Below are 26,632 nucleotides of genomic sequence, written 5' to 3' on the forward strand. Positions count from 1 at the left end.
CATTTAAATCAGTGGGGCCGCGCGGCAACTGCTGTATGCAACTGCACACGATCGCGCATCCTGGATCACCCAGGTCTGCACCAGCCCTCAATAAAAAAAAGTTGCCCGGAGTTCTTCTTTAAACGTATGGCCAGCATAAGAGAGGAATTCCCCTCACTTTGGAAGATTCCTTCTAACTTCCTGCTGCATTTCTGGGACAGGAAGTGAAAGGAAATGCCCCCAATGGTACACTGACAGCAAGCTATATAACCAGACAGGGGTTTAACCCTTCACTACCCAAAACTAAAAAAAACAAAAGTTTATGGCTATACATTCATTTTATTTTACAAACAAGCATGCATAAAACTCGGTGCTGGGATACAGGCAAAAGGAGACAGTTCTCTCCCTCGTGTTGAACACACAAGAGCAAAGGAGAGTGACCAGCGGCCGTGTTCCCGCATCAAAGATGGCCGCGCCGGCCCCTCCCTCGCTCCATGGGGCAGCTCTATCCCTACTTCGTCACGGCCTCGCCTCTCTCCTGCTCCAAAGGGAGGAGGAGAGGCCGGGACGCGCTGCGGTCGCTGTGACGTCGGTGCGGCCGCTCGGTTGTGTTGCTTTGCAGGGCCGGAGAGACGCTCAGTCACATCCTGTGTCCGCGACGCGTCTGGACCGAGCCCGGATGTGCCGGAGCCGCGAAGCGACATGGCGGACAAACAACTAACGGCCCAAGAGGAACGGGTGAGCCGGGAGGAGGGGGGTCAGGGAGACGACGTTAGCGTGCGGGAACCTATCTGGCCAGATGTGCATAGGAGACCAACATTGCATGTCAGCTGGAGCTGCACTATATATGTGTGTTTTGTGTGTGCAGCAGCCATGATTACCAAGTTCAGGATGCCAATCAATGTGTCCCCTGCACAGAATACAATTGTCACATTGCTGCTTGTGGATGGCTCCAGCATCTCTCCTGGTCAATGTCTTCTATGTGCAACATGGGTCATATTCTGGAGTCATCCCCTCCCTGGGTGCTGCCCTCATTATGGACCTGTCACTGGGCTCTTTTAATGAGTCAGGACATATTGATTGAACTGCTCTGCAGGCTTTTATCAATGGATTGCTCCACCGTTTAGATTTTCCTGTGTGCTACCAACGCAGGCACGCTATTTGTCTATGTATACATGTATTTGTGTGTAATATATATCATTTCGATATGTAAACATGTTGCTTCTAGGCATCGAATACAGATGTTTGCCCAGTGACTGAACTTTCCTCTGGCATATTTTGCTTTTCATGCTTACACCTTTCCGCCCTCTTTAACATACTAATGACATTTATAAATCCTTTTTGGTTTTACTATATACCGCTTCTTTTTTTTTTTTTTTAATCCTATTGATTTCACCACTGAGTCTCTGTGCCTCTCTATGCAATGCAGGATGATCATAGCTGGTGGGAGGGGCAGCAGGTTGCTCTACATACACTTTAATACCAAATGTTTTGGGATGCCTGCCTTTACACGCACATGAACTTTAATGGCATCCCAGTCTCCGCCCGTAGGGTTCAATATTGAGTTGGCCCGCCCTTTGCACCTATAACAGCTTCAACTCTTCTGGGAAAGCTGTCCACAAGGTTTAGGAGTGTGTCTATGGGAATGTTTAACCATTCTTCTAGAAGCGCATTTGTGAGGTCAGGTACTGATGTTGGACGAGAAGGCCGGGCTCGCAGTCTCCGCTCTAATTCATCCCAAAGGTGCTCTGTCGGGTTGAGGTCAGGACTGTGCAAGCCAGTCAAGTTCCTTCACCCCACACTCGCTCATCCATGTCTTTATGGACCTTGCTTTGTGCACTGGTGCGCAGTCATGTTGGAACAGGAAGGGGCCATCCCCAAACTGTTCCCACAAAGTTGGGACCATAAAATTGTCCAAAATGTCTTGGTATGCTGATGCCTTAAGAGTTCCCTTCACTGTGGGGCCAAGCCTAACCCCTGATAACCCCACAGCATAATCCCCCCTCCACCAAACTTTACACTTGGCACAATGCAGTCAGGCAAGTACCGTTCTCCTGGCAACCGCCAAACCCAGACACGTCCATCGGATTGCCAGACAGAGAAGCGGTGATTCATCAGTCCAGAGAACACGTCTCCACTTCTCTAGAGTCCTGTGGCGGCGTGCTTTACACCACTGCATCCGACGCTTTGCATTGCACTTGGTGATGTAAGGCTTGGATGCAGCTGCTCGGCCATGGAAACCCATTCCATGAAGCTCTCTACACACTGTTGTTGTGCCAATCTGAAGGCCACACGAAGTTTGGAGGTCTGTAGCTATTGACTCTGCAGACAGTTGGCGACTTCTGCGCACTGTGCGCTTCAGCATGCACTAACCCCGCTCTCTCATTTTACGTGGCCTACCACTTCGTGGCTGAGTTGCTGTTCCCAGTTGCTTCGACTTTGTTATAATACCACATACAGTTGACCGTGGAATACTTAGTAGCAAGGAAATTTCACGGAACACCTGAATCCCAATACTTTTGCTAATATAGTGTAGCTTCCTGGAAACCTCACCTAATGTAAGCAGCGGGCTGGCTTTTTGGAGGAGTTGTGTCACTATCAAAATCCTCCTTGATGGGTGGATGTTGGTCCCGGCAAACTCTGACCCTCCTGCTGTGGTGAAACTACAAATGCCATCATGTTTCTGTCTCTGGTAGTCATGCCTGTGGCTGTGAGAATCTTGCAATACCTCATGGGATTTGTGGTTCCACCCCTGGTGCGGAGGAGTGGGTGTTCCTAGGCAGGCTGTGTTGGCAAGCAGACCGCCCTAGGCAATTTTTACATGTTTGAAAGAATCCAGTGAGTGAAAGTGGTGAGCCAGTTAGGCTGAGGAGGAAAGAGTTGGGTGATTGTGGATGTTCTCTAGCCAGGAAACGAGGTGGGCTCTGTCTGATTTGCTGCAGATTCCAACGCACAATGTGCGAAGTGAAATCAGAGTCAATGTTTTTAGTACAAGAGAGGAGCCGGTGTGAATGTCAGGCCAGAGTTCAGCTTTAAGTCTCCATTCAGTGATCAGAAGCACTTCCACACTTGACCATTGCTCAACACGCGACAAGTACAAGAGCTTCTTTGGGGCATGATTACATGTTTTTGGCTCCAATAGACTTCAGTGAGAGCACCTGGAAAATTTCCATTTCATGCCTAACAGCCGTCTCTTCCTAGTATCTAGCATTCTAGCGACCTAAAACAAAAACACACAGGCCGGAAAGCACCTTAAAAAATAAATAAAACCCTACACGTACAAATGTACAAATTACCAAGCATGCCGCTGCAGACGTGTACCTGGGGGGCTAACTTAAAGAGGAACTCTATGATGTCAAAATAGACCCTTGCAGAGGGGTTCCCCACACACTGCAAGGGTTAGCTGCTAATCATTCTCTATACCAGGGGTGGCAAACACAAGGCCCGCGGGCCGAATCCGGCCCGCCGGACCTTGTAATGTGGCCCGCACAGCGCTGTCTGCTGTCAGGATGGAGGAGCGGTGAGGGGGAGAGAAGCCGTGCCAGCAGCTGTCAGGATGGCCGAGCGGGGAGGAGATCGGAGCCGCTGTCATCCTGTCAGTTTCAGGATGACATTTTGAGGGTAACCATACTGCTGATGTGGCCACCGATGAATTTGAGTTTGCCACCCCTGCTCTATACACTCACCCGATCCTCAATCCCTAGACCTGTCCCCGCAGCCTCTTCTCCCCTGGGCTCTGGTGGTCTAAGCCCTGCCGATGTCACATATAATTCAGTCCATTTACTAGATGTGAGGACACCAAGGGACTTCCAGAGCAAACTGGAGTTCTTCTTTAAACCAGTTTGCAAAAGGATGTCACCAGCACATCATTGAAGTGAAATCAAGGTGGGTTTCCTGATGGAGACTATGGCGGACCATGCTTATATAATGTGTGTTGAAATGACAACTTCATCAGAAGCCAGGGTGACAATGCACAAGTACAATTGGGATACGTGGACAGAACGTTGTCACCCCATAACAAGAAGTACCTGAATAGGATCCTTAATGGAAGGATCGCCAGGTCTGATTTTAATGAAAACGGCAGATTTCAAATGGAACAAAATGACTATTGAAACTACGTTGACATATTAAAGCTCCTGTGTGATATATATATATATATATATATAACACGAAGACTCTTGCTATAAACTAGTTATGTAATGTTCCAATGTGCACATTTTTCTGCCATTCATTGCAATGCCTTGAAGAATCCTATGCATTTAAATATACCACATGAGTTGTTAGTGGGCGGTTTATTAACAGAGCTGAATTCCAGGCACCCTGCTAAAGAAATAGTACAAATGCATATACAGGAGCTGTGAGTTGTAATTGTGTGATGCAGTCCCCCTTCAGATAGCATAGGCAGCTCCTTGACCTGTACTGCAGCCACGTGGCTTGGTCTAAAACACATCCTCAATGTGCTGATTGGACAATGAAGGAGCAGCAATGCACCGATGAGGTCTTTCCTTTTGTCCGCATCTTCCCTGTAAGCACATATGCATTTAATAGAGCTTAAGGCTGAACGCCAGGATAAATATGGTTTAAATAAAAGAGCATCATGCATTCTTATTTGAACCTTAACTTGACTTTGGTATGATTTTGGCCCCTTGGACTTTAATGGAATCATATATAAAAAAAATGTGTGTGTATGCCATAACAGCGTTCTTCTGCTCTACACAAGCTGCAAAAGAGATAGAGAATGGCCTTCACCTGCATGCTCAGTCTCTCTTCTCTATTTGCTATCACCGGATGGACCCAGTATGTTTTCTTGCTCTTCTCTGCCTCGTCGTCCACCAAAATTGCGGCAGTAACTGTGGCGGCTGCTGGCATAGTCTCATAGTGGTCATGAGACAAGATTGAAGCACAACTACTCAAGCAAACAGAGGAAGCGTGATTCTTAAAGGAAGGCTGTGCCTAATGATGTCACAAGAGAACTTGCTTGTCATTAGTCAAGACATGCATTATGAAAAAGGCACCACAAAAGGCAGACACACAAGTGGTAACCTGGCCTTAGGCCTTGTTCACACCAAGCGCGGAGCAGGTGCAGAGCAGTTGGAGACCGAATCAAAACTGCGTCCAATGTATTGCAATGGTATTTTTTTGCTCCAGTTCACATCGCAGCGTGCAGTTCCAGAGCAGGTGAAAAAACTGCAGCAAGCCCTATTTTACCTGCTCTGGAACACATGCAAACGCATTAAAAACACCTGGAACGCACTGAAAGCCCATTTAAAACTAAAAAAAAAAAGTTTAAACTGCCCGCAACGCATCAAAAAACGCGGCGCAACCCACTGCACTGCGTGTGCAGAAACCTGAGCGGATCTGCTCTGCATTTGGTGTGAACAAGGCCTTAATACATTTAATTATTTTGTTTATAAATACACAACTGTATTGTCTTTATTAAGATTCAGCTCGTTTACACAGCGAGCTGGAGGAAACTATGTGATCCTCCACCATGTATAGAGGAGCTCTCTTTGACATAATAAACAAGGGCAGCAGAACTAGCATCCGATAGAGATTCACACCCCCTCGTCTACAAGACATTATTCAAGTGTAAACAGGACAGTAAAACTACCTTAGGAAATGACAATAGGAATATAGAGCATATGAATGGATTTTGGCATTCTAAGTGTATCGGCACACATACTGTATATTGTAGCACTTTATGATCATGGAGATCTTCATTTTTAAGCCCATTCACAGTAGCTCTTGATGTGCTTAAAGTGACACTGAACTCCTCTTCCGCCTCCTCTCCTTCCCCTCATCCTCCTCTTCAAGCTCCACCTCTCTCTCTACTCCTCAAGGATATTGGTCCTTAAAGTAGTATTAATGTCTGGGCATTTCTTACCTTGATGCATTCTCTGCATTAGGGTAAAAACGACCCAGAGGGGTGTGGCCTGCCACAGGGCTGTGTCTGTCTATGGATGCACACAGCCACTGCGGGCATGAGCATGTACGGGTGCCTCATTTAGCCGATGCAGGCACCCGTGCAGGGGGCGGGGGGAAGATTGCTGTGGGGACCCACTTGAAAATGATGAATTCAAAACTTTAAAAGAAAAACGGCAACAGCCTCAATCAAAGCTGGGTCTCCTTGTAGGAAATATTTTGGCTTTAATATCATTTTAAAGTGAAACTAATATCAGGAGTTAAGAGCTTGTTCACACCTTGTCCAGACCAGAACAGTTTATTCCAGGACCAAAAAATTATCCCTATGGCATTTCTGGGCTGTGTTCACTCCAATGCAGTCCTTTCTGGTCCAGATGAAAACAAATACTGCTTGTCACATTTTTTTCTGGTCTGGAATGTACTGGAAACGCATCAAAAACGCAATTAAATGCGGCAAAATCACTGTAAAAATCCACTGCGTTTGCAGATCTGCTGTAGCTGTGGTCCGGACATGGTGTGAACAATAAGCCCAAGTCTTAATAGATTCAAGTACCTTAACCAGTAAGGGCTTGTTCCCACCGAAAGCAGTGCGTTCCATAGCGGTAGCTGCTGCGAACGAAACTTCCCCTCGCGTTCTGGGGCGGGATGTGGCAGTGCATTGAGTTCAATAGCACCACTTCCACGCGATCGGACGCGTGGCAAAACTTTGCCAGCTTGTTCCGTTCCACTGCAAACGCAAAAAATAGAGCAAGGCCTGACAGAAATGTATCTTATTTGTGTATGAAGAGGCAGAAAAACAATGGATGAAAAAAGGTGAATATAGTATTTTATGAAAGCAAAAACATGGTCATGGTGCTTTAGAAAATGTCATCCAGTTACAGTTCACAACTACTTCTCAGGTTCTTAGACCTGAAACAGGTTTTCTAACTTCACTAGAACTTGATTTTCTGTCCAGGTCAGTAGCCTAGAATGAGTTAAAGTAACACTAAACTGAGGAGTTAAATCCTAAAAATACATTCAAGTACCTTATTTGTGTATCACTCAGCGTTAGATCCTCAAATCATCTCTGAATTGGCACTGTCACTGTTCCTCCTGGAGGGTGGCTACTTTTGTTCTCTGTGGTCCCTGTGTGTGTTTAAAAGTAGTCGCCGCTCCAAGCTCACTCCTGTGATGGACTACAATCTCAATACAAATTGGTAAACTAAATGTGAGATTGTAGTCCATCACAGGAGTGAGCTTGGAGCAGCGACTACATTACAACACACACGGGGACCATGGGGAACAAAAGTAGCCACCCTCCAGGAGGAACAGTGACAGTGCCAATTCAGAGATGATTTGAGGATCTACAGCCGGGTGATACACAAATAAGATACATTTTTGTTAATAGTTTAGGGTACTTGAATGTGTTTTTTAAGATTTTAACTCCTGAGTTTAGTGTCAATTTAAGTGTTCTTGATATTTCTATGGCCACGTTTTTGTGCGCATATTTCACCATCGATTATTGTACCTTTTATAGTGAGCATGGGTGTTATTGCTCATTGTTGGTGACCACTGCATGCACCTATATGCCAGGACTGGAAAATTTGAGAGATAAAAATAGGCTCCACTCATACTTGGTAAACATGCCCAAAATTGTGTGTTGTGGTGCCTACTTATCCTAATGGTAACCCAAATGTAGCACGTAAGACCTGCTTTTGTTTTGTTTTTTTAACTCGCTGCTAAAAGTGCTGCATGAGCTTCTTTGGCACATGTAGGACAGTCTATTAAAATGAATGGGCTGCATCTATGTGGACATGTAACAAGCATGCAAAAAGGTTGCGGGTGTTCATGCATGCCAATCTGAATGGTACCTTTATATTTAATTCTTGGCACCCAAATTTTGCTGGACTAGTATCTCATTTTCTGATTTCCTTACTGGTAAATTCTGGTATTACATGACAAGTATTGTGTTTTCTTGGTTGGCAGAGTTCCAGATAGAATATATTCCATATGCTGATTTTTTTTTTTCCCCCCTCCATTTATACCTTCATGTTTTTGGCACCTTGGATTAAAGTGACATTAAACCCTCAGATTTTTTTTAACATAAACCAATACTGTAATGCGCGCATTACTGTAATCCATGGTTGTTTCCCTTCTATTTGCTGCTCTTCCTTTTAAATCCTTATCTCTTATCATGCTTGGGGAGAACTTCCCTTTGCAGCTGAGTGCCTCTTCCTGTAGTGCTGGCTCAGGTTGTGAACCTACACACAGACACCATGTATCCATTCCAGAGACAAGGCAGTCTGCTGCAAAACAGAAGTTCTGCCCAGCATGAGAACAGATACAGATTTTAAAGGAAGAGCAGCAAAGAGAAGGGAAACTACTATGAATTACAGTAAGGTACACATTACAGTATTGTGTTATGTTAAAAAATCTGAGGGTTTAATGTCACTTTTAAGGTAGTCTGTTTAAAAGAATGGGCTGTAAATGTCCAGGAATAACCAACAGAACAGATTTGCACCATTTCCTTGCTGTAGCGCACTGCAGCAAATCAGAGGTTTGTTGTCATTGCTTTACCACAACAGAGGTGTTAATAGGCCCTCCTAGTTTTTAAAGTTGCATGTATTAATGTATATTCTTTGATATATTTGCCCTCATGTGTTGCCTTTTTAGCATTGCTGTAATTTAATATGGCCACAGTGGAGGCGAGTATAATGTGAATGCTAATTTATGTCGTCTTTTTGAGATCACCATTGTGAAATCGGATGAATCTACAAGGCAAGATCATCTATGCACGTCCCTGTAGTAGACCCAAGCTTAACTTTTGTAGCATGCTCTGTGGGTCAGTGACGATACCAGTAATGGGAATTGTTTGCACGGTGTCAACAGCTGGATGACTCGGAGTATGTTTTTCAGTCACCAGGCACAGCTGTTCAGTGAGGCTAAATCCGAACACCTTTTACTTCTGCATCTGTTTCTATATTTTCTTGTTCAGTATATGTAATGGGTGTTCAACAAAAAAGTGCACAAACAGTATATGAAGCTATATTTTTCCTCCTCCTTGCATACCTTTTTATTGTCGTCTGTGCTTCTTTATGCAATGCAGGCAGATCATGGCTGGTGGCTGACAGGGTGCTATACATAGCTTCCTGAAAACATCACAGCACCATGCCTCATACTCCTCTCAAAAGCCCTTACCCTTGATGTAAGCAGTGGACTGGCTCTTGGAAAGAGTTCTGCAAATATCCACAGGCCTGGCCTTGGGCGTTTCAATACTGCTAATGGGTTAGAACTTCGGTAAGTTTTAAAAAGCAGAAGGGTTAGAACTTCTGGGAGATATAAAATGCTGTATGTGACGCCACTGTACAGTCCTGGCCAAAGGTTTTGAGAATGACACATATATGAATTTTCACAAAGTCTGCTGCTTCATTGTTGTAAGATCTTCTTGTCGGATGTTACTCTGATATACTGAAGTATAATTACAAGCATTTCAGAAGTGTCAAATGCTTTTATTGACAATGACATTAAGTTTATGCAAAGAGTCAATATTTGCGGTGTTGACCCTTCTTATTTAAGACCTCTGCAATTCCCCCTGGCATGCTGTCAGTCAACTTCTGGGCCACATCCTGACTGATGGCAGCCCATTCTTGCATAATCAGTGCTTGGAGTTTGTCAGAATTTGTGCAGGGTTTGAGGATTGACCAAGTTCTCAATGGGATTAAGGTCTGGGGAGTTTCCTGGGCATGCACCCAAAATTCCCATGTTTTGTTCCTCAAGCCACTTAGTTATGACTTTTGTCTTATGGCAAGGTTCTCCATCATGCTGGAAAAGGCATTGTTCATCACCAAAACTGTTCTGAATGGTTGGGAGAAGTTGCTCTTGGAGGATGTTTTTGTACCATTCTTTATTCATGGCTGTGTTGTTAGGTAAAGTTCTGAGTGAGCCCGCTCCCTTGGCTGAGAAGGAACCCCACACATGAATGGTCTCAGATGCTTTACTGTTGGCATGACACAGGACTGATGGTAGCGCTCACCTTTTCTTCTCCGGAAGCTCCAAACAATCGGAAAGGGGATTCATCAGAGAAAATGACTTTACCCCAGAACTTAGCAGTCCAAACACTGACACCTGGTTTACAGATAGAACCACTGACATGATATCACCTGGTCCTTTTTGTAGCAGGGCTGAAACGGTAGTGGAAATGTTTTTTTTGGGGGGATGAAGTTCATTTTCATGGCAAAGAGGGACTATGCAATTAATTGCAATTGATCTGATCATTCGTCATAACATTCTGGAGTGTATGCAAATTGCCATCATACAAACTGAAACAGCAGACCTTGTGAAAATTAATATTTGTGTCATTCTCAAAACCTTTGGCCACGACTGTAGATGCTTTATCTCACCTTTTTTTTATTCCTATGATCCCAGAGCAGGAAATGAACGAAACGGGTCACCAGGGCAGGAAGTCACAGACTGCAATAAAAAGCTGTCCAATTTTAATTGAGGTGTTCCAAGTGGAGAGCTTTCGGTTGTAGTTACAGGGGAAGTAAGTGATGGGAAATCCAATGAGACAGAAGTGAAACTTTTTTTTTTTTTTTTTTTAAATAAGCCTGATGCTTATGAGAAGGGCGTAATGAAATTCAGTGAATAGGCTGCCATGAGTAACACCAGGGTGTCATGGGGCTAGTGTTACAGCTTTAGCAGCAGTGTTAAAGGAGAACTCTGGGAAACAAATTATTAACTCCTGCAGGCCCCAGCTGTCAGAATATAATAGCCTGGCAGGGTGATTCCCCCATCCATGCTGTTTAGTGTGGATGGGGGACTCGAGTGTCAAGTGTATGACCAGCTTCATTTTGTAAGGCAGTGCAAGGAGCAGCTGAAGTGTAGATCTATTTTATTTTGCTCTAGTTGGGTTGCAGACCGGTGAATTGGGATTGAGTGCTATGGGTTACTGTGCTTTTTGCCTTCAGTAAACCTTTGCTTCTCTGTGTGTGCATGTTTAGTGCACGTTTTCGGTTAGTTGTATTACAGCTTCTCAGTGATGTATAAGATTTACAATATCAATTTACTTCAGCCACAATGAAGTGTATTCTGGAATGTGGCCTACCTTCTCTTTACCTCATTAGGCTTTAATGAGGATTTGTTCATTCTCATACTTATTATTCCCATATCATTAGGGAGTGGTTGTAAAAATGGATTATCAGTTAAAATTATAATCCCTATAGATAACAATGGAAGGAACTAAGTGGAAGTTCTGGCTCGGATAATTCCTTAAAGCAATGGTTCTCAACCTGTGTAACCTCATAACCCACATCTCCTTCGTTGGTCATTAAGTCGCAGCCCAAGTTACACCTCACTGGAATGCACTGCATTGCGGTACTGCAGGTTCTGGTGCAGGCAATCGGACTGTGGGTGGGAGGTGCATTTGGGGTGCCGTTCAAATGGCAAAACAACGCACCTCCCACACCAGAATGCATGGTAGGTGCAATTCCATGGTACAGTGCGTTAATCGCACAGGACTGTGTGATTAACGCACTGTACTAGTTAGAACGGGCCCTCAAACACACTGACAGAGACACACAACCACTGACACATTCTCACACACTCAGACATACCCTTATGTATGAATGAGTAACTTTTTGTTTTGTGAATGTGTATGTGTTTTATACACATTCCAAAAAAAATGTAATTTTCTTTTTTTGAAGATCCACCCAGTCTCCCTACCTTATGAGAACTGGAGTGGATCCTCAGCCTAGGGTCCAGTGTGGGCTGCTGTGATGTGACGGAGCTCCATCCATACGTGCATTGCTTGTACATCTCCCTTGCACTCCCTGTAAGAGCCAGAATGTGACATCACTCCGGTCCGGGCACCTCTCTACAGGACACGTGAGGGAGCTGTAAGCAATGCAAGTATGGATGGCGCTTCCTCATGGCCATACTTCCAGCCCACCCCACCTCAAGCTGACACTCGGCACTGGGCAGCATATTTTGAATGGCTGTTCGGTGGCAGAACGGACAGTGTTGTTTTGGGGAGAGGCTGAGGAGCCTCTTACCTAGTGCGGTGGTAGGCACGCGGCGACCCACTGAACACGGGGTTGCGACTCACTTTTGGGACGGGGCTCACCAGTTAAGAGCCATGGCTTTAAAGTATATGCATAGCAAAAACTTATTACGTTCATTGATATGTCCTTCCTTCAGTGAACACAAAGAAAAGGATTTCACAATGAGTAATACAAATTCTATTTTTTGCTTAAGTTTTGGATACAGTAACAAATAATAAACAGTTTTTTGTCTTTTATTGCTGCCAGTACTCCTGCTGAGTAGATTCACACTCTATCACTGGAACAGAAAGTGATGAGAAATCCAAAATGTTACAGTAGTCACGAGAACAAGAGATGAGGGTAAATCCTTCCAATTAGGGACACCTCCCTAACCCAATACCAAAATCAGCTTATATAATTTGTTCATGCAATACAAGGCTGTATTAATAAAGGGGCATCACCCTTATCCTTAGAATGACAAAGGCGCCTTTAGAAATGTTTAGTAATGACAATCTACAAACACATACTTCTAGATCATTGCTGACTTTTTATTCTTTACATACCTTTTTATTTCTTTTCCTCCCCTTTCTTCTCACAGTGACCATTTTCACTAAGGGCGGATGACTCCATCTAGGGCTGCAACAACTAATCGACATAATCGATTATTGACATCCCCCTATACTTCCTGGAACATGTGACAGCGCACATCACCCCAGGGGGGAAAATGGTTTCCCAGAGATTTTGCAAACTTTTGTAGTTTAGATTTCCCAAGAAGGCACTGGTGATATAGCCTTCCCAGCGTGCACATGTGATGTCAGGGCTACATTACCAGTGCCACCAGAGCTACATGTTGTTATTTTTTTAATTGAAAGAGGCTAATGGTCAGCTTTAAGAATGGATAGTAGGTTTAGTGTTCTTTTTTATTTATTGGAAGGATTGAAAAATGACGTTACTGTGAGAACCAAACAAAAGACTTGGCAGAAAATGCATTGGGGTTGTTAGCTTTTAATGGGTAGAATAAACCCTTCCTTTCATCCAAGTCATCAGGCCAGGACAAGGAGTACCTCCACAACAGGGACCTGCCATACACATTTAGATCCTGTCCATTCCTACATCCACTCTAAAGTTGGCCATACACCTATAGATTATCTGCAGATTTTCTATGGTCAGATGGGAAAAAGTGCAATAGATTCCTCCATCTACGCTAAACTGTCAGCCGACTAGCAAGATACTGAAGCTTGGCCCAGTGGGAGATTCCTCCATCCACACAGTTTAGCGTAGATGGAGGAATCTTTTGCACTTTTTCCCATCTGTCCATAGAAAAATCTAAAGGTGTATGGCCAGCTTAAGCTGCATGGAAGCTGGAATTTGCCCTGCCGACTATCCTATTCAGACAGTCGGCACCAGCGGCTCATTGAATACCCAAACAATAATCTGCATCTGATTGGATGCAGTTGCTTTTTTAGCTGACAATTTTCCTCCTGGCTGTTTTTCGATTTTTTTTTTTTTTTTTTCTTTTTTTTTTTCAATGGACTCTTTTCAAGCACGGTGATCCACGATTTGAAAGTTTCTGCTGAATCATTCGAAATGCTAGCCCTGTGGTAGGTTCAAACAGTTCTCTACTCCAGGCAAACCTTCTTGGTTTTAGATAGAGTTCCACTTTAGCACTTCAGGGCCCTTGGTTGTAGCACAGCAACCTTTTATTTGTTAAACTGGGTAAGGTTTCGGTCATGTTGGCAGTTATGAGTTCTAAAAACTCCTCGTATATGAATTTCCATTGAGCACAGAATTCAGAAAGAGAAATCTGGCAGGGTTTCCTTGATTTTTGGAGACAAAGCAGGCAGACCGTGAGCGTGCAAGTACAGGAAGGCTAGCTGTACACTAGAAGAATCCGCCTATTTTGACCTCCAGGTTAAGAATTTGAGTTTATTCCAGTTGGCCACCCACATCGGTATCGACTCCAGGTGTTTTGTGACTGGTCTTTGGCTGGCCATATTCAGCCATGATTATTGCTAGCAATGCAACCAGTGTAAGTAAAAATCAAGTGCTGCTGTGTGACGAAGGACAATTGTCAAGCTTGCATTTCCCTTTCACTTGGGAAAGATTTTCTCCCATGACTCTGGAACAGGATGCAGGGTAAAGTAGGGACTTGGCAATTAAAACCAGGCACAAGTTTTACCTGTATGGTTTGATTTATAATCATTTAGAGAAGAGTATTCGGTACAATATTTAGTTCTTGTGCTGGAAAACACCAATGTTCACGGTCATGGGGTTTATGGACTACTCTGTTCATATCATGCTGTTTATTTGTCAAGTCACGTAGTCCATACTGTTTGCCTGCTGCCATGGCAGCACTTCAACTACTAGAAGCTAGTTATCTATAATAAAGGACTATATATCACACCCAAGCATAAATGTTGATTGTGTACCATTCTCATGGCGACAACCTGGCCCCCACTTACCGGAACCTCTGCTGCTTCAAAAACTAAGGTTTTCATAGTTTTATTAATTCCACAGGTACCATTTAACTGATACAGGGATATGACCTAATATTACCTATAGGAAACATACCATTAACTAGGCCTGGACAAATCTAATCCAGAATTAGGAGGCAGCCTAAAAAACCTAGGAAACTCCATTACACAACCTGACTAAAGCAATGACTAAAACTAGCATATACACATAGATTTCTCTTGTTCATGTCGTGGACTGGACAAGGGGAGCCTAATTGATTCCACCACCCACCCACTCATGGTTGAAGGAATCTCCTGTGATTGCCTGTATTCAGACAGCTGCCACCTGCGGCTGTCTAAACATTCAAACAGTAATGGCGTTTGATACGGTCACGCCGCGACCAACAATTTTCCACCAAGCTCTATTCAGTTTTTGGAGCCGGGGAATGCTGATAGGATTCAAAATTCTGTCTTATCAGCTGGCCAGCTGCTTAGGAGACACCCATGTGTACACATTTCCGCACACACAGTATGTGTCAAGCCACACCCAGAAATTTGTAGCGAACAATGGAAAACACAGAAATGTGGCAAAAGGAACTTAAGCGAACAATCCAGCCGGTATTCAACAGTGAAAGATCAAAGGCCTGCCTAATATGCCCCCCAAAGTTCTATAATTTTGGTAGGCAGCTTGGAACCTGTTTGCTAGTGTTGTTAATATATTACTTTTATTATCAATTGAATTTCAGATATGAATGATAACTTATTACAAATGCATTAAAAACATGCCTTGCTTAATCTCATCTGCAGGTTCTTAAATGAAGTAAGATAATTCACTTAAGCATACTTGCTTAGCTGTATTTCAGCAAGTTAGTGGGTTGGAGTTATGATTCTTTTTTTTTTAATTCGTTATATAAAAAACACTTTTTTTTTCCCCTTTTCTGTCTCCTTTTATTTTTTTACTTTACCTAAATAATAGAATTATGTGCCTTTTAAACAGAAGTAAGAGTAATTACGTTTTTTTTGCGCTGTGTGTTTGGCAAGATGTGCAGAAGTTAAGTAATTGAGGTTTGAATGACTAATGGAAGATGCTGCTCTCTCTTCCAGTTTCTGGTTGATTAAATAGATTTTGTAAGGCAGCTATGTATTATGATGTTTGCTTACTTGGGTGTAAATGTGTGTGTAAAAAGCGGCAGTGAAAATTTTTCTTAATGGTCACGTAACATTTGGCCTCAAGCAAGTGGTCAAGTAGAGTGTACTGTACATAGGTTGCCTTTTATCTGGTTATTTCATTGGGATGCTAGCTGATGTGATTTTACTGATGACCTTGTGTGCACAAGGGTGCGGTTCCACCGTCGGCATCAATCCCTACTTGTTCCAGATTTATAGATATAGTAGGCTAAAAAGCTACTCTTGCCCTACATACCAAAGTCAAATAAGTTGACACATTAAGGGCACCGATTTAATTCTTCTGTACGTTGTTACATTTTAGACTTCTGGCTTGCTACACCCAAGTGCTAACTGCATTTATGTGAAGATAATTGTTTAGTGATCCACGACTACTGTATTATAAAAGGAGGTTAATGTGAGTTATTGGGTGTGTAAAGGCTAGATACTATCAGTAAAGCTCAGTTTGAGGCTGAAGATTCCCACGAATCATCCATATTCGAAGGTGTTAATGCAGTTAGTAACGAGTAATGCCTTTTCTAGAAGGTGGAGTAGGTGTCTCGAATATAATTTTTTTTAAAAAAACCTTAAAACAATTGTGCGCAGAAACGGTCTTTATGGGAGAAGAGAGATGCTATGTCTATGACTTGCCTACCTTTTCACAATCTTTTATTGAACATGTGCTTTTGTGCTGATGTGACCGAACTCCAGTGTACATGTGCAGGAGTTGCATTATCAAGATGACTGAACACATGAAGGAGCTTGCTTACATCTTTGGAGCAGAGGTGAAGTATTTTGAGACTTTAGTTCTGCTTTAGGAATTCCAGGAATGACAGATCTGTAATTTGGGGAGATGGGTTGTTATACTTCCATGCCCCAATCCTTTGACTTTGATTCTTAAAGCTGCAGTGCTGCCACACTTGGCTTCCTGTACTCCATTTTATAGCTGGCTAAGATAAGTCATCCACCCTTAAGTCCACAGGGATCTTCTTGTCAACCAGTAGTCATTTATAGCCAAATCTTAGTTTAATCTGTCTCCTGGTTTACTTAAAGGAGACCTATGAGGTGAGCGAGTTTCGCTCATCCTCATAGTTCGAGCCGATGTGTGACAATGAAACTGTCACGCGTCGGCTCAATAGATTGGGAAGTGAGCGAACACATACTGTCGCTTGCTCACTTCTCGATCATCTCCCTGCAGAGAGCGGTGACTGTCAAGTCACTGCTCCCTGCAGGGATTCCCCCCCTCCCCTGCTCCGATCCTCCAGCACTGACTGGCGGGAACGGGAGGGGGCGGGTACAGCTGGATCTGCCTCTGGATAGGCAGAGTCAGCTGTCACACACGCAGCTGGGTGGATCTCAACAGCATTGTCGGGATCCGTCCCCGGCTGCGGCGGTCTCAGTATACCGCAAGCTGTAGCTCGCGATATACTGAGCTTTGAGTCACGGTAGGAGGTTAGTATATGTCCTCCTGTGACCCTTAAGAGAACTATGGAGAGAAACACTTACCCCATAGTTCTCTTTTTACTGCAAGGCTTAAACTTTATTCTGGCCAGAATTCTTTAAATTGTATTTTCACCTGTGCAGCCAAATTTGCCCCTCCCCTACCCCCCCATTATGTTTTGTGTTTCCATTTACACAGCATAACTAATTAAAAATAAGACCGTATTTAATGGCTGCATTTTTCTGCAACTCGCCACAACCCACCTCATGTCATCACTGCAGTGTGAACAGGGCACGTGGCTTGAGGGTGACCTGGATTGTTCAAAGGGTAGACATAGTTGCAAATATATGTTTTACTTTTTTGCTCTATTTTCCTCAGTCATGTTGAATGTGAGTCATATTTTTTTTACCTGCTCTCTTAGGGCTTGTTCACACCAAGCGCGTTCCAGGAGCAGAGCAGTTAGACAGGATCAAAACTGCGTCCAATGTATTCCAATGGTATTTTGGGCTCTAGTTCACACTGCAGCCTTCAGTTCCAGAGCATGTAAAAAAAAAACTTGCGCAAGCCGTATTTTTCCTGCTCTGAAACGCATGCAAATGCATAAAAAATGCATGCAAACGCACTGAAAGCCCATTTTAAACTAAAAATAAATCTAAGAATTTTAAAACCAAAAACGGCCTGGAACGCAGCAAAAACACGGTATATAACGCACTGATCTGGTCTGCATTTGGTGTGAACAAGCCCTTAGATCTTGTGCCGCCCCAATAGGGGCATAGAATATGAGATGCATAGCCTCAGTTAATATTAGCATTGTTATATAGGTTAGAATTTATATAGTGTGATTTGCCTAACTATTTTCTCATAGCTAAATTCATGTGTTATCCTATGCTGCCATCTAGTGGCCTTTTGTTGTAATATACATGTTTTTCTGTAATTATTCCTCATGTGACGACGTATTTCCCCCTAGTGTACGCCCCTTCCTTCTTCCTGTGTGCAGTACTTCCTGTGTCATGGCCACAGTGAACAGCCACATGTAACAAGGACACATATGTAATCTGCACAGTACGTAGGAAAGGCATCATCTTTTGACCGCACAATACTATAACTGTTCATCTGCTGTTCCTATCATCTGCTGTAACCTGATGTTAAAGAATAAACACCTCTTTTGAATGAATCGGTATTGACGAGTTCAGCTATCTGACGAGGATTGTCCGCAGTGAGTATATCTGCTTATACAGGCCAGGCATAGAGCAAGGGATATATTTCGCTATCACAACGATCGGAGTCAGAATAGATCTAATTTGACAACTGTAACGATTTGTAGATTAGCCACTACAAGTATGATTTGGCTACCAATGATGGCTTTGGCTGTTAACTGCGGAGATAAGATATCTGCCACAGATAGTGTACAGATCTGTTGGCCAACTCATAAAATTGCAATGTGAGAATGAGCAGTAATACTATGTAGCAGAAAGCAGAGGCTGCATATGTAAGAAGCTAGCATGGTTGCCCCATGTACATATGTTTGCCAACGATACATGGAAACAGTTTTTTTGTTTTGTTTTTGTGGTTTGTTTGTTTTTTACTGATCTTGCTAGCCACCCACGGAGTGAATGGTTTGCATTTTATTACCTATATAGCACATCTATTGTGTTGTACTACAAAGTAGGAGCCAGACCCTGTGCATGTAATTTGACTGCCTCCAAGTCCATATGGAGTTGCAAACTATGCGTAGCTTTTTTAATGAATATACGTTGATAAAAAGGTTTTACAGCACGCTGAGCTTTTTACATCTATATAAAAATTGTGAAAAAAATACATTGGCTTTTAGCATGATTTTGATGTACAAATGTTTGGTGGTGATGGCGACATCTGCAATAAACTTTTTTAAAGTCAACCCCATAACAAGGACTAGAGGCCACCACCGAAAAATGGTGGAGAAAAGATTGAACCACAAGGGGCGTAGGGGCTTTTTTTTTTTTCTTTTTCAGTGAGATCGGTTAAAGTCTGGAACTCACTGCCACAAGCAGTGGTATCAGCAGAGAGCATTGAATCATTCAAAAAGCAATTGTATACTTTCCTCAGAGACCACAACATACAGGGATACAGGTACTCTTAAAAACTAGACCACACAGGGACTCGTACATACACATGTACAATCACATACACACATGCAATAGGTTGAACTTGATGGACCTGTGTCTTTATTCAACCTTAAATACTATGTAACGATGTAGGTAATGACTTTTACATTTTTAAATACGTCTCCATATTTTTGTTACTGCTGTTTCCATAAATATTGCAGTAGGGGGAGTGAGACTTTGGATTGAGGAAGAAGCAGGCTGTCACAGGCACACCGAAAGGAACGTCTTTTATTGACACATATTGTCACAATGAAAGTGACGTTTCGGGGCCATGCAGGGTCCCCTTCATCAGGCCTAGTATGACCTAGTTCAGCACCCACCTTTTGAAAGGTTTCCGTTGTGGTGGGATACCTATTGGACTTTGTAGGTTGAGGTGTACAAAATGTAGAACTTTTCAGTGTCTTTTGGTAACACTTAGCACTTTGGTTTTGTGCCAGCGCCCAGATATATCATAGATCAGGGCTCAAAATTTCCACTCGCTCCCTCGCAATTTGCGAGTGAAAATTGCGTGGGGGCGAGTGGAAATGAAGCCTCCTCGGGGCGGCTTCTCTCCTGTTCACCGACCTGATGACAGCGCTCCCTCGTCCGTCCGTCTAAGCAGGGGGGCGCAGGAGGGAGCGCTGCCTGCTGTCAGGATGGCTGAGCGGTGAGGGGGAGAGAAGCCGCGCCCGCAGCTGTCAGGATGGCTGAGCGGGTTGGAGATCGGAGCCGCTGTCATCCTGTCAGTTTCAGGATGACCGGCTCTGTGCGTGGCAGAGCGGGGGATCGGTAAATATCAGTGATATTTACCGATCCTCCATGTGAGAAGGACAAACACTGGAGCGATCGTCTGATCACTCCAGTGTTTGTAAATAGCTGGGGACACATAGTATTATGTGTCCCCAGTTATGAATGAACAGGCATCACAGCCTGTTCATTCATGAATTTCTCAATGGGGAGAAACACTCAGTGCAGAGGCTCCTCCCCATTCAGAAACAGCTGAAAAATAGTAAATATTTTACTATCAGTGTCTGAATGGGGAGGAGCCTCTGTGCTGAGAGCTTCCCATTCACTGAGTGCTGAGGCTGCTGAAAAAGAAATTGAGGATTTGGTGTCCTCAATTTCTTTTCTATTTTAAAAGGCAATATTTCCCGAAAGCGCCCCCACAGTAAAAAAATAAATAAATCATAAAATAAAAAATTATAATAAAAAAATTTTAAAATGTTAAAAATTATTTTAAAAAAGTGAAAACTGCTCCCCCCCACATGCATATTATTAGACATGTGCGAAGACTAAAAATTAATTTCAGATGAAATGTGTATGTGTAATGCCCTGTGCGTTGTGCTGTGGCTGTATGTGTAATGCCCTGTGCGTTGTGCTGTGGCTGTATGTGTGTTGTGCTGTGTGCGCGTTGTGCCCTGTGTGTGTTTTGTTTGTGTTATGCAGGGCAACTGGTGGCGAGTAACTTTGAAGGCCTGGCTAGTAGCTCAGGACCTGAAATTTTGAGCCCTGTCATAGATATTTAACAAAAGGCTGTGGTCTGTATTTGGGCATCGGGAAGTTTTGCCACAATGCACAATATAATAAAGTATTATAATAGGCATGATGAAAACCGTTGGTATTGATTTTTCTTCTGTTTTAAAGCTTCTGCCATTTCTAGCTGACTTCCCCTTTCTATTGGCAATTCTCATCTGTCTCTCTTGGTGCCTGCGTATTGAAATACTTGCAAGCAACTCTCTTGTGTATACAAATTACCTATTAAATAGATTTTTATTCATTTTACTGTTAGCATGACTTCCATGGTTATGGAATATTGCTTTATTTTAACTCTTTGGGAGGATATAGTAATACTACTCCACTTATCAATTTTATTCCAGTTGTTTGGGGTACTTAGCGAACCTGTCAGGTTGCAAAACAAATCAAAGGACCAGTTTCCTGCAATGCGGGTGATATCCACACACTGGCTTCTCCAGTGATCTGTGTGTCTTGCATCCTCTATCATCCTCTAAGGCCTGGTTCACACCTGAACGTTTTGTAGCGCGTTCAACGCTCGACGAACGCTCTACAAAACGCTCAAACATCTAAATCCCATTGTATTCAATGGGTCTGGTTCACACCTTGCCGTATTTCCGCCCGCCCGAACGCGATACAGAACGGCCTACACCCAAAAAAGTACAAGTACTTCTTTGGGGCGTTTTGGTCTTGCGTTTCCATTGGGATACAGCCAAGAAGCCCTCGGAAACGGGCGTTTGTCGCACGTTTTTTTTACCACGAATCGCGGTAAAAACGCGTGACGCACGCGCATATTCAATACGCCTAGGTGTGAACCCAGCCTTACTCTTCCCCCTGACTCCCTATGTATTACAGGACTCAGCAGGCAGAATAAGCACAGGCATCCAAAGCTTACAGAAGTGTTGAATGCCTAAGAAGGAGGGTAGGAAGGGAGGCAATGGGCCACCAAAGTATTTAGTATGAGAGCTGTCTCTTCTATTACAGGTGACTGGTCTTTTAACTCATTTTCGGATTTACGGGGTCCCTTTCAGCTGATAGTGGTTAGGTTAGGCTTAGGGAGTGAGTTGCATTCAAGCTCAAATGGACAGGTGTTTTCTGAAGGTTTTTCGAAAACAATACAGACTAATGATTTCAGGACAGTGGTTGAGAGCCAGAGCTAGGTCCCAGCTGCAACCACTACGACCCTTACACCACAGCTTGTTTCCTGTGCTACTACAGGTTGCTGTGCCTTTATTCAGACCTGCCCACATTCCCTGCACTCTGGTACCCCCATCTTAGTAAGTACTTGGCCCCACAAGGTTATTGCCTTTTTAGTATTCTCAGGAATTTTGTATCCTCCTGATAATGATTCTCAGTATTCCCTCTCCCCAAAGGGACTTTCTGAGTTAGTCAATTGAAACCAGTTTCCACTGCTCCCTCCTCTAGTGGTGTCCTCCGCATTCTCTGTGTTCTTCAAAGGCCTCAACTCCTGCAAATTTCCGCTGGTGGGAGCTTTTAAAGGTGTCCAGTGTTGATAACGATTGGTTAATGACCAGCAAGGTTGACCAGCTTAGATCCTCGCTAGAAGCATTGTGCACCCTCTAGGTTAGTGGAGGGATGTCGTCCCCCCTTGTCCCATCAGAAAACACCCAGGATTTGAGAATACTACTAGGCATCCTTTGAATGGCCAATATAATCAGCTGAGTGACTCTTTAGTTTTAACAGCGCAGGGAAGTCATTCAACATAGTGGCTTTATCAAAACCTGGAAGATGCTGTAATACACTGTAGTAGCCGCAGCTACCACAATGTATTACAGGATCCCCGTGGTCCTGCCAGGAAGTGTGTGTGTTCATACTGGGGAATTTCACAATTCTACTGCTTATTACTGATTTCTATCACCATTAAACAATTTGTCCATTACGACCATATCCCCTCTTAATTGCCTCTTGTCCAGAGTGAATAAGTGTAATTTGTGTTATCTTTCCTTATAGCTTAGGTCCTCCAGCCCCTTTTATTATTTCCATTGCCCTTCTCTGGACTCTCCTCTGCTCAAGGACACCCTTTCTGTGCATTGTTAGAAGTATTAAACAGGTTAAACAGCACTGGCCCAAAGTCAGATCCCTGGGACAGGCCACTCACAACGGTAGACAATTTAGAAAATTAGCCATTTGTCAATACCTTCCGGGCATGCTTCCATAGCCAGTTCTCTAAATACAGACTATTTCATCAGTGGCTGTAGACGATAGTTTGTATATCAAGCAATCATTTTTATTTACATTGTGCCAAGCTGGACCAATGTAAATGATTATTAAAGCTGGAGCTCTGCTTTAAATCTGCACATGCCAGTCAGTCATATCACTAAACATTTTGGGACTGCAGTTACCACTTTAGCTACTGGTAAGAAAGTGTTAAATTACTTTCTTACCAGCAGCTCAGTTGGTCATTGAGCCAAAAAATTGTAGAAGGGAACAAGCATAATTTTATTGCATCCTAAACACTTTTCCTACCTTTTCCCACAGTCTTGAGTGCTTGCTGGAATTGGAGAGGGTACACTCACGCTGGCTGTGGTCTTTGCTGCACATGCACCCGTTGTAACTAATGTGGAATGAAGCCACTGTTTGGGGTTGAAGGAGTTGCTGTGTACACTGACTGGGTACCGGTCCCTGCAAGGAAGAAGCACTGCCAGCAAAGACATCAGAGCGGCTGGCTTGGACAGTGTTGAACACAGCCAGAGGAGTGGCAGGAATTCCCCAAAAGCTTAGCAGTGCAGAAGGGAGTCTGCAGTTGTAGTGAGTGCCAGGTTTACCTAACAATAGCCCTGGCATTTTGGCACTGGCCTCTCCACTGGCAATAGCTCGGTCGCCAGAGAGGTTATTTTCAGTCACCCTAGTAATTGAGAATAGTCGAGCCCTACTTTAACGGGATTTGACGTGCTGAAATTTGCCCCCAAAGAGAATTTTTGTAATCCACTAAAGCATTTGTACAATATACACTTTTGTACAGTTGTACTAGTTTAGAGAAAATATTCTTCTGCATGTGAAATACAAAACTTAAAATGTATGTTCTAAATAAATTAACTCTTGCCTTGATAGGTCTTTCTTTTTCATTTCTATTTTTCATGTCATTTTCTGCATTTCCTCAGGGAAGGAATGGGCTTAAAAAGGTATTTAAAAAAATAAAACTGCAAGAAATTTCTGTAATTTGACTTGTATCTCTGTCGGTGTATGCAATTTTCTAGGAAACCTGTGAGTTAAACATTCAATTATATTTGTTTTGTAACCATATAGTGTACAAAATGTCCCCAAGCTGCCGCATGACATGCGATGTGAAATTTTCTATTTTTGACAGTTTTTGGAAATCCAGCAGCTGCAATTTTAAGTAGAAATTTAAATGGGTAATAACCTACAATTACAACATGGCTTGTATAGGTAATATACTGTATGTAGCTTTTTATTTCAGGTATTTACAATAATATAAATGTAGCAGCCTTCTTCTAGGTCAGCCTCATTTTCACATGAACCAGTACCATTTCAGAGATATGCTTCTTTATATTTTCATATGTCCCCTGCCCCAGCGCTGTACAATCCTATTCAGATGAGCTGCCATTCCCAGCGGCTGAGCATTGGGAGATCGGTCGCCGCACTGCCCCTAGAAAGTCTCGAAATTGAGGTGGAGTCCCTTTTCACAGAACCCCACCTCTTCCCTCCCAGCTCTGTCTCTTGCTGATCTGTGTCCTGCAACTCTTATTTGCCTAGGACAGGGGTAGTCAACCGTGGCACTCCAGCTGAGATGAAATTACAAATCCCATCATGCCTTTGGCATTTATGCATGTGGTTGTCAGTCTTGCAATCCCTCATGGGACTTGGTTCCACAACAGCTGGAGTGCCACGGTTGCCTACCCCCTCGACCTTGGAGCCTAGGAAACTGACAGGGCGGTAGGCAAATAAACCATCAGCTTTGCAGGAACTGATTTAAATAAAAAACTGCTCGGCGGCCTTTTTTTTCTTTTTTTTTCTCGCTAGTTTAAACTCTACTGAACACTGTCCTGTTTCTGGCACCTCCTAATTGCCTCAAGTGCAGGACACTGACAGGGAGGTGTATATTATCAGTTGTACAGGTTTTATGTAAAGAAAAAAGAGCTGATCAGCCTCTCTGTTAGCTCTTCAGTACAGTGTTCTCTAGCTCCTAAATGCCAAGGAGCCCTAATAATGTATGAGCTAGTCAGGCTTTCCCAGAGCTTTTTCTCTACCCAATCTTCTTGTCCCTCATGTCAATCTACGTACTTGTCATGGTACAAAATGTAATCTTAACCAAAACTGACTTTAACAGTGCTTATTTGCAAGTGAAATACATGGCAAAGGGCAGCACTGGATGGCAGTATGGGGTACAGATAGTGGACCGAAAATGTTGTGTTACTTTTTTTTTTTTTTAAACAACTTTATTTTATTTATTGCTATCACACAGGAGCTAACAAGTCCCTACGTGATGGCATTTGGAGGAGACAGGTTCTCTTTATTGCACCGGTCACCTACAATACAGGAGTTCTAGCACAGTACTGTGCTGGAACTACTGTAACAGCTGAGATGGCAAGGCTGCGAATGCAGCTCTCCTGCTGTTTACATGGAGTGGAGAACGGTCGTGCTCTGCTCCCCACTTACCAACCTGATCTAATTTGCTGTGGTCCAGTGTCCCCCAAAGACCACAGCGGGGAGGGAGCTGGCGGGCGGTGACACAGTGGGAGGTGACCAAGACGGCTGCCGGGGAGAGCGGCGGTTTGGGACAAATCAGGCTGCTTACAAGTGAACTTGAGTGGCTGTACAGCCGCTCGAGATCATTTGTACAAAACGGCTCCCCCTCTACATTTAGCCCTGCTGCTTGCCCGAAGCAGGGCTAAATGTAGGGAAAAAAAACTACACCCGGAACTGCTTGTCCATGTGGGCGATATCAATTTCACATCCCTGTGGAGGAATCTGTTCTAATTTTTCATTCAGCCCATGGGTTGAATGAAAAATAGAACAGTGAAAGGACAGATATTTACTCTCTAGAGCCAGCCCAACAGGCTGAGGTATCGTGGGATTTGCAATTTTGCAAGGTGCATATGTACATCAACCAGAAGTGATGTATAAAGCCCTGCATATCCTACAAAACTTGTGGCATGCAAGACAGTTGACAAATATGTATTTTGCGGCTTTCCTACACTTTGCATATTTCAGTAAGTGAACTTTGTTATCTTATGCAGTTGTTTTGTTTTTTCTCTTGACAGGCAATTGAAGAATTTCTGGCTGAGTTAAAGAACCGGGAACAACCACAAGTGGTTACCGTGCCGCCAGACACTGCTGTGAAATTTTTAATGGCTCGGAAGTTTGATGTTTCTAGAGCAATTGATTTGTTTCAAGCTTACAGAGTGAGTATACATTTGTCCCACATTCCTGGGCTAAATAAACTGATTCCCAAACTTCAGTGCTAACATACCTTTATTTTCTGCGCATCTATTATATTTGTGTCAACAGCCAGTACTTTTGGCTTTCAAAATGCTATTCAGTAGGGGTTGGTATGTATTTTTAAACGGAATCTGACCTATCCTAAAAAGGCACCTTATAGTGCTTGCAGGTATGTGTTAAGGTCACCGTACACTGCCCAATCTGTCTAATCTCCTTTTGGATTTATCATAGTGTATGTAGTACAAAGGCCTTTCTGATTGGATACAAATTGAAAGTATTGTTTAGGTCTGTCCTTATATTACATAGTTTTGGTTAATCTGATGGTAAACGTACTGAAATTGTACTGTCTGGTAGTGTATGGCCAGCTTTAGACCAATGTCACATTTGATAGTTTAATAACTGGCTTATTGTCAGGAAGAGGTGGAGCTTAATCTAGCCTTGGGTGGAAGTTGGTCTTCCTGTGCAGCCTGGATCTAGGAAGACTCTAAAGGGATTAAAGGTGCCCGCAAGTACCCATGGTTTAGGTTATGTCGGGCTCTCTTTAATATAGTACTTATGGTCACCCGTTGACTTTCTACTAAGTTCCAGTCTGATGCAGCT

At 43.4% G+C, this 26,632-nt stretch overlaps 1 protein-coding gene across 2 annotated transcripts in view; it reads left to right on the plus strand.

Annotated features, from left to right (window-relative positions):
- The first annotated feature begins 439 nt into the window (after positions 1-439).
- LOC108788189 (tyrosine-protein phosphatase non-receptor type 9-like) overlaps positions 440-26,632 on the plus strand; it is a 59,176-nt gene continuing 32,983 nt past the window's right edge. For both annotated transcript variants that reach the window (XM_018557923.1, XM_018557924.1), the window contains exons 1-2: positions 440-717; positions 25,855-25,995. In XM_018557923.1, the coding sequence (XP_018413425.1) occupies positions 682-717; positions 25,855-25,995 (177 nt within the window). In that variant the 5' untranslated portion in view covers positions 440-681. The remainder of the gene's footprint in view (positions 718-25,854; positions 25,996-26,632) is intronic.

This window comes from Nanorana parkeri, unplaced genomic scaffold (genome assembly GCF_000935625.1).
Source record: "Nanorana parkeri isolate BGI_ZX_2015 unplaced genomic scaffold, ASM93562v1 scaffold310, whole genome shotgun sequence".
NCBI lineage: Eukaryota > Metazoa > Chordata > Amphibia > Anura > Dicroglossidae > Nanorana > Nanorana parkeri.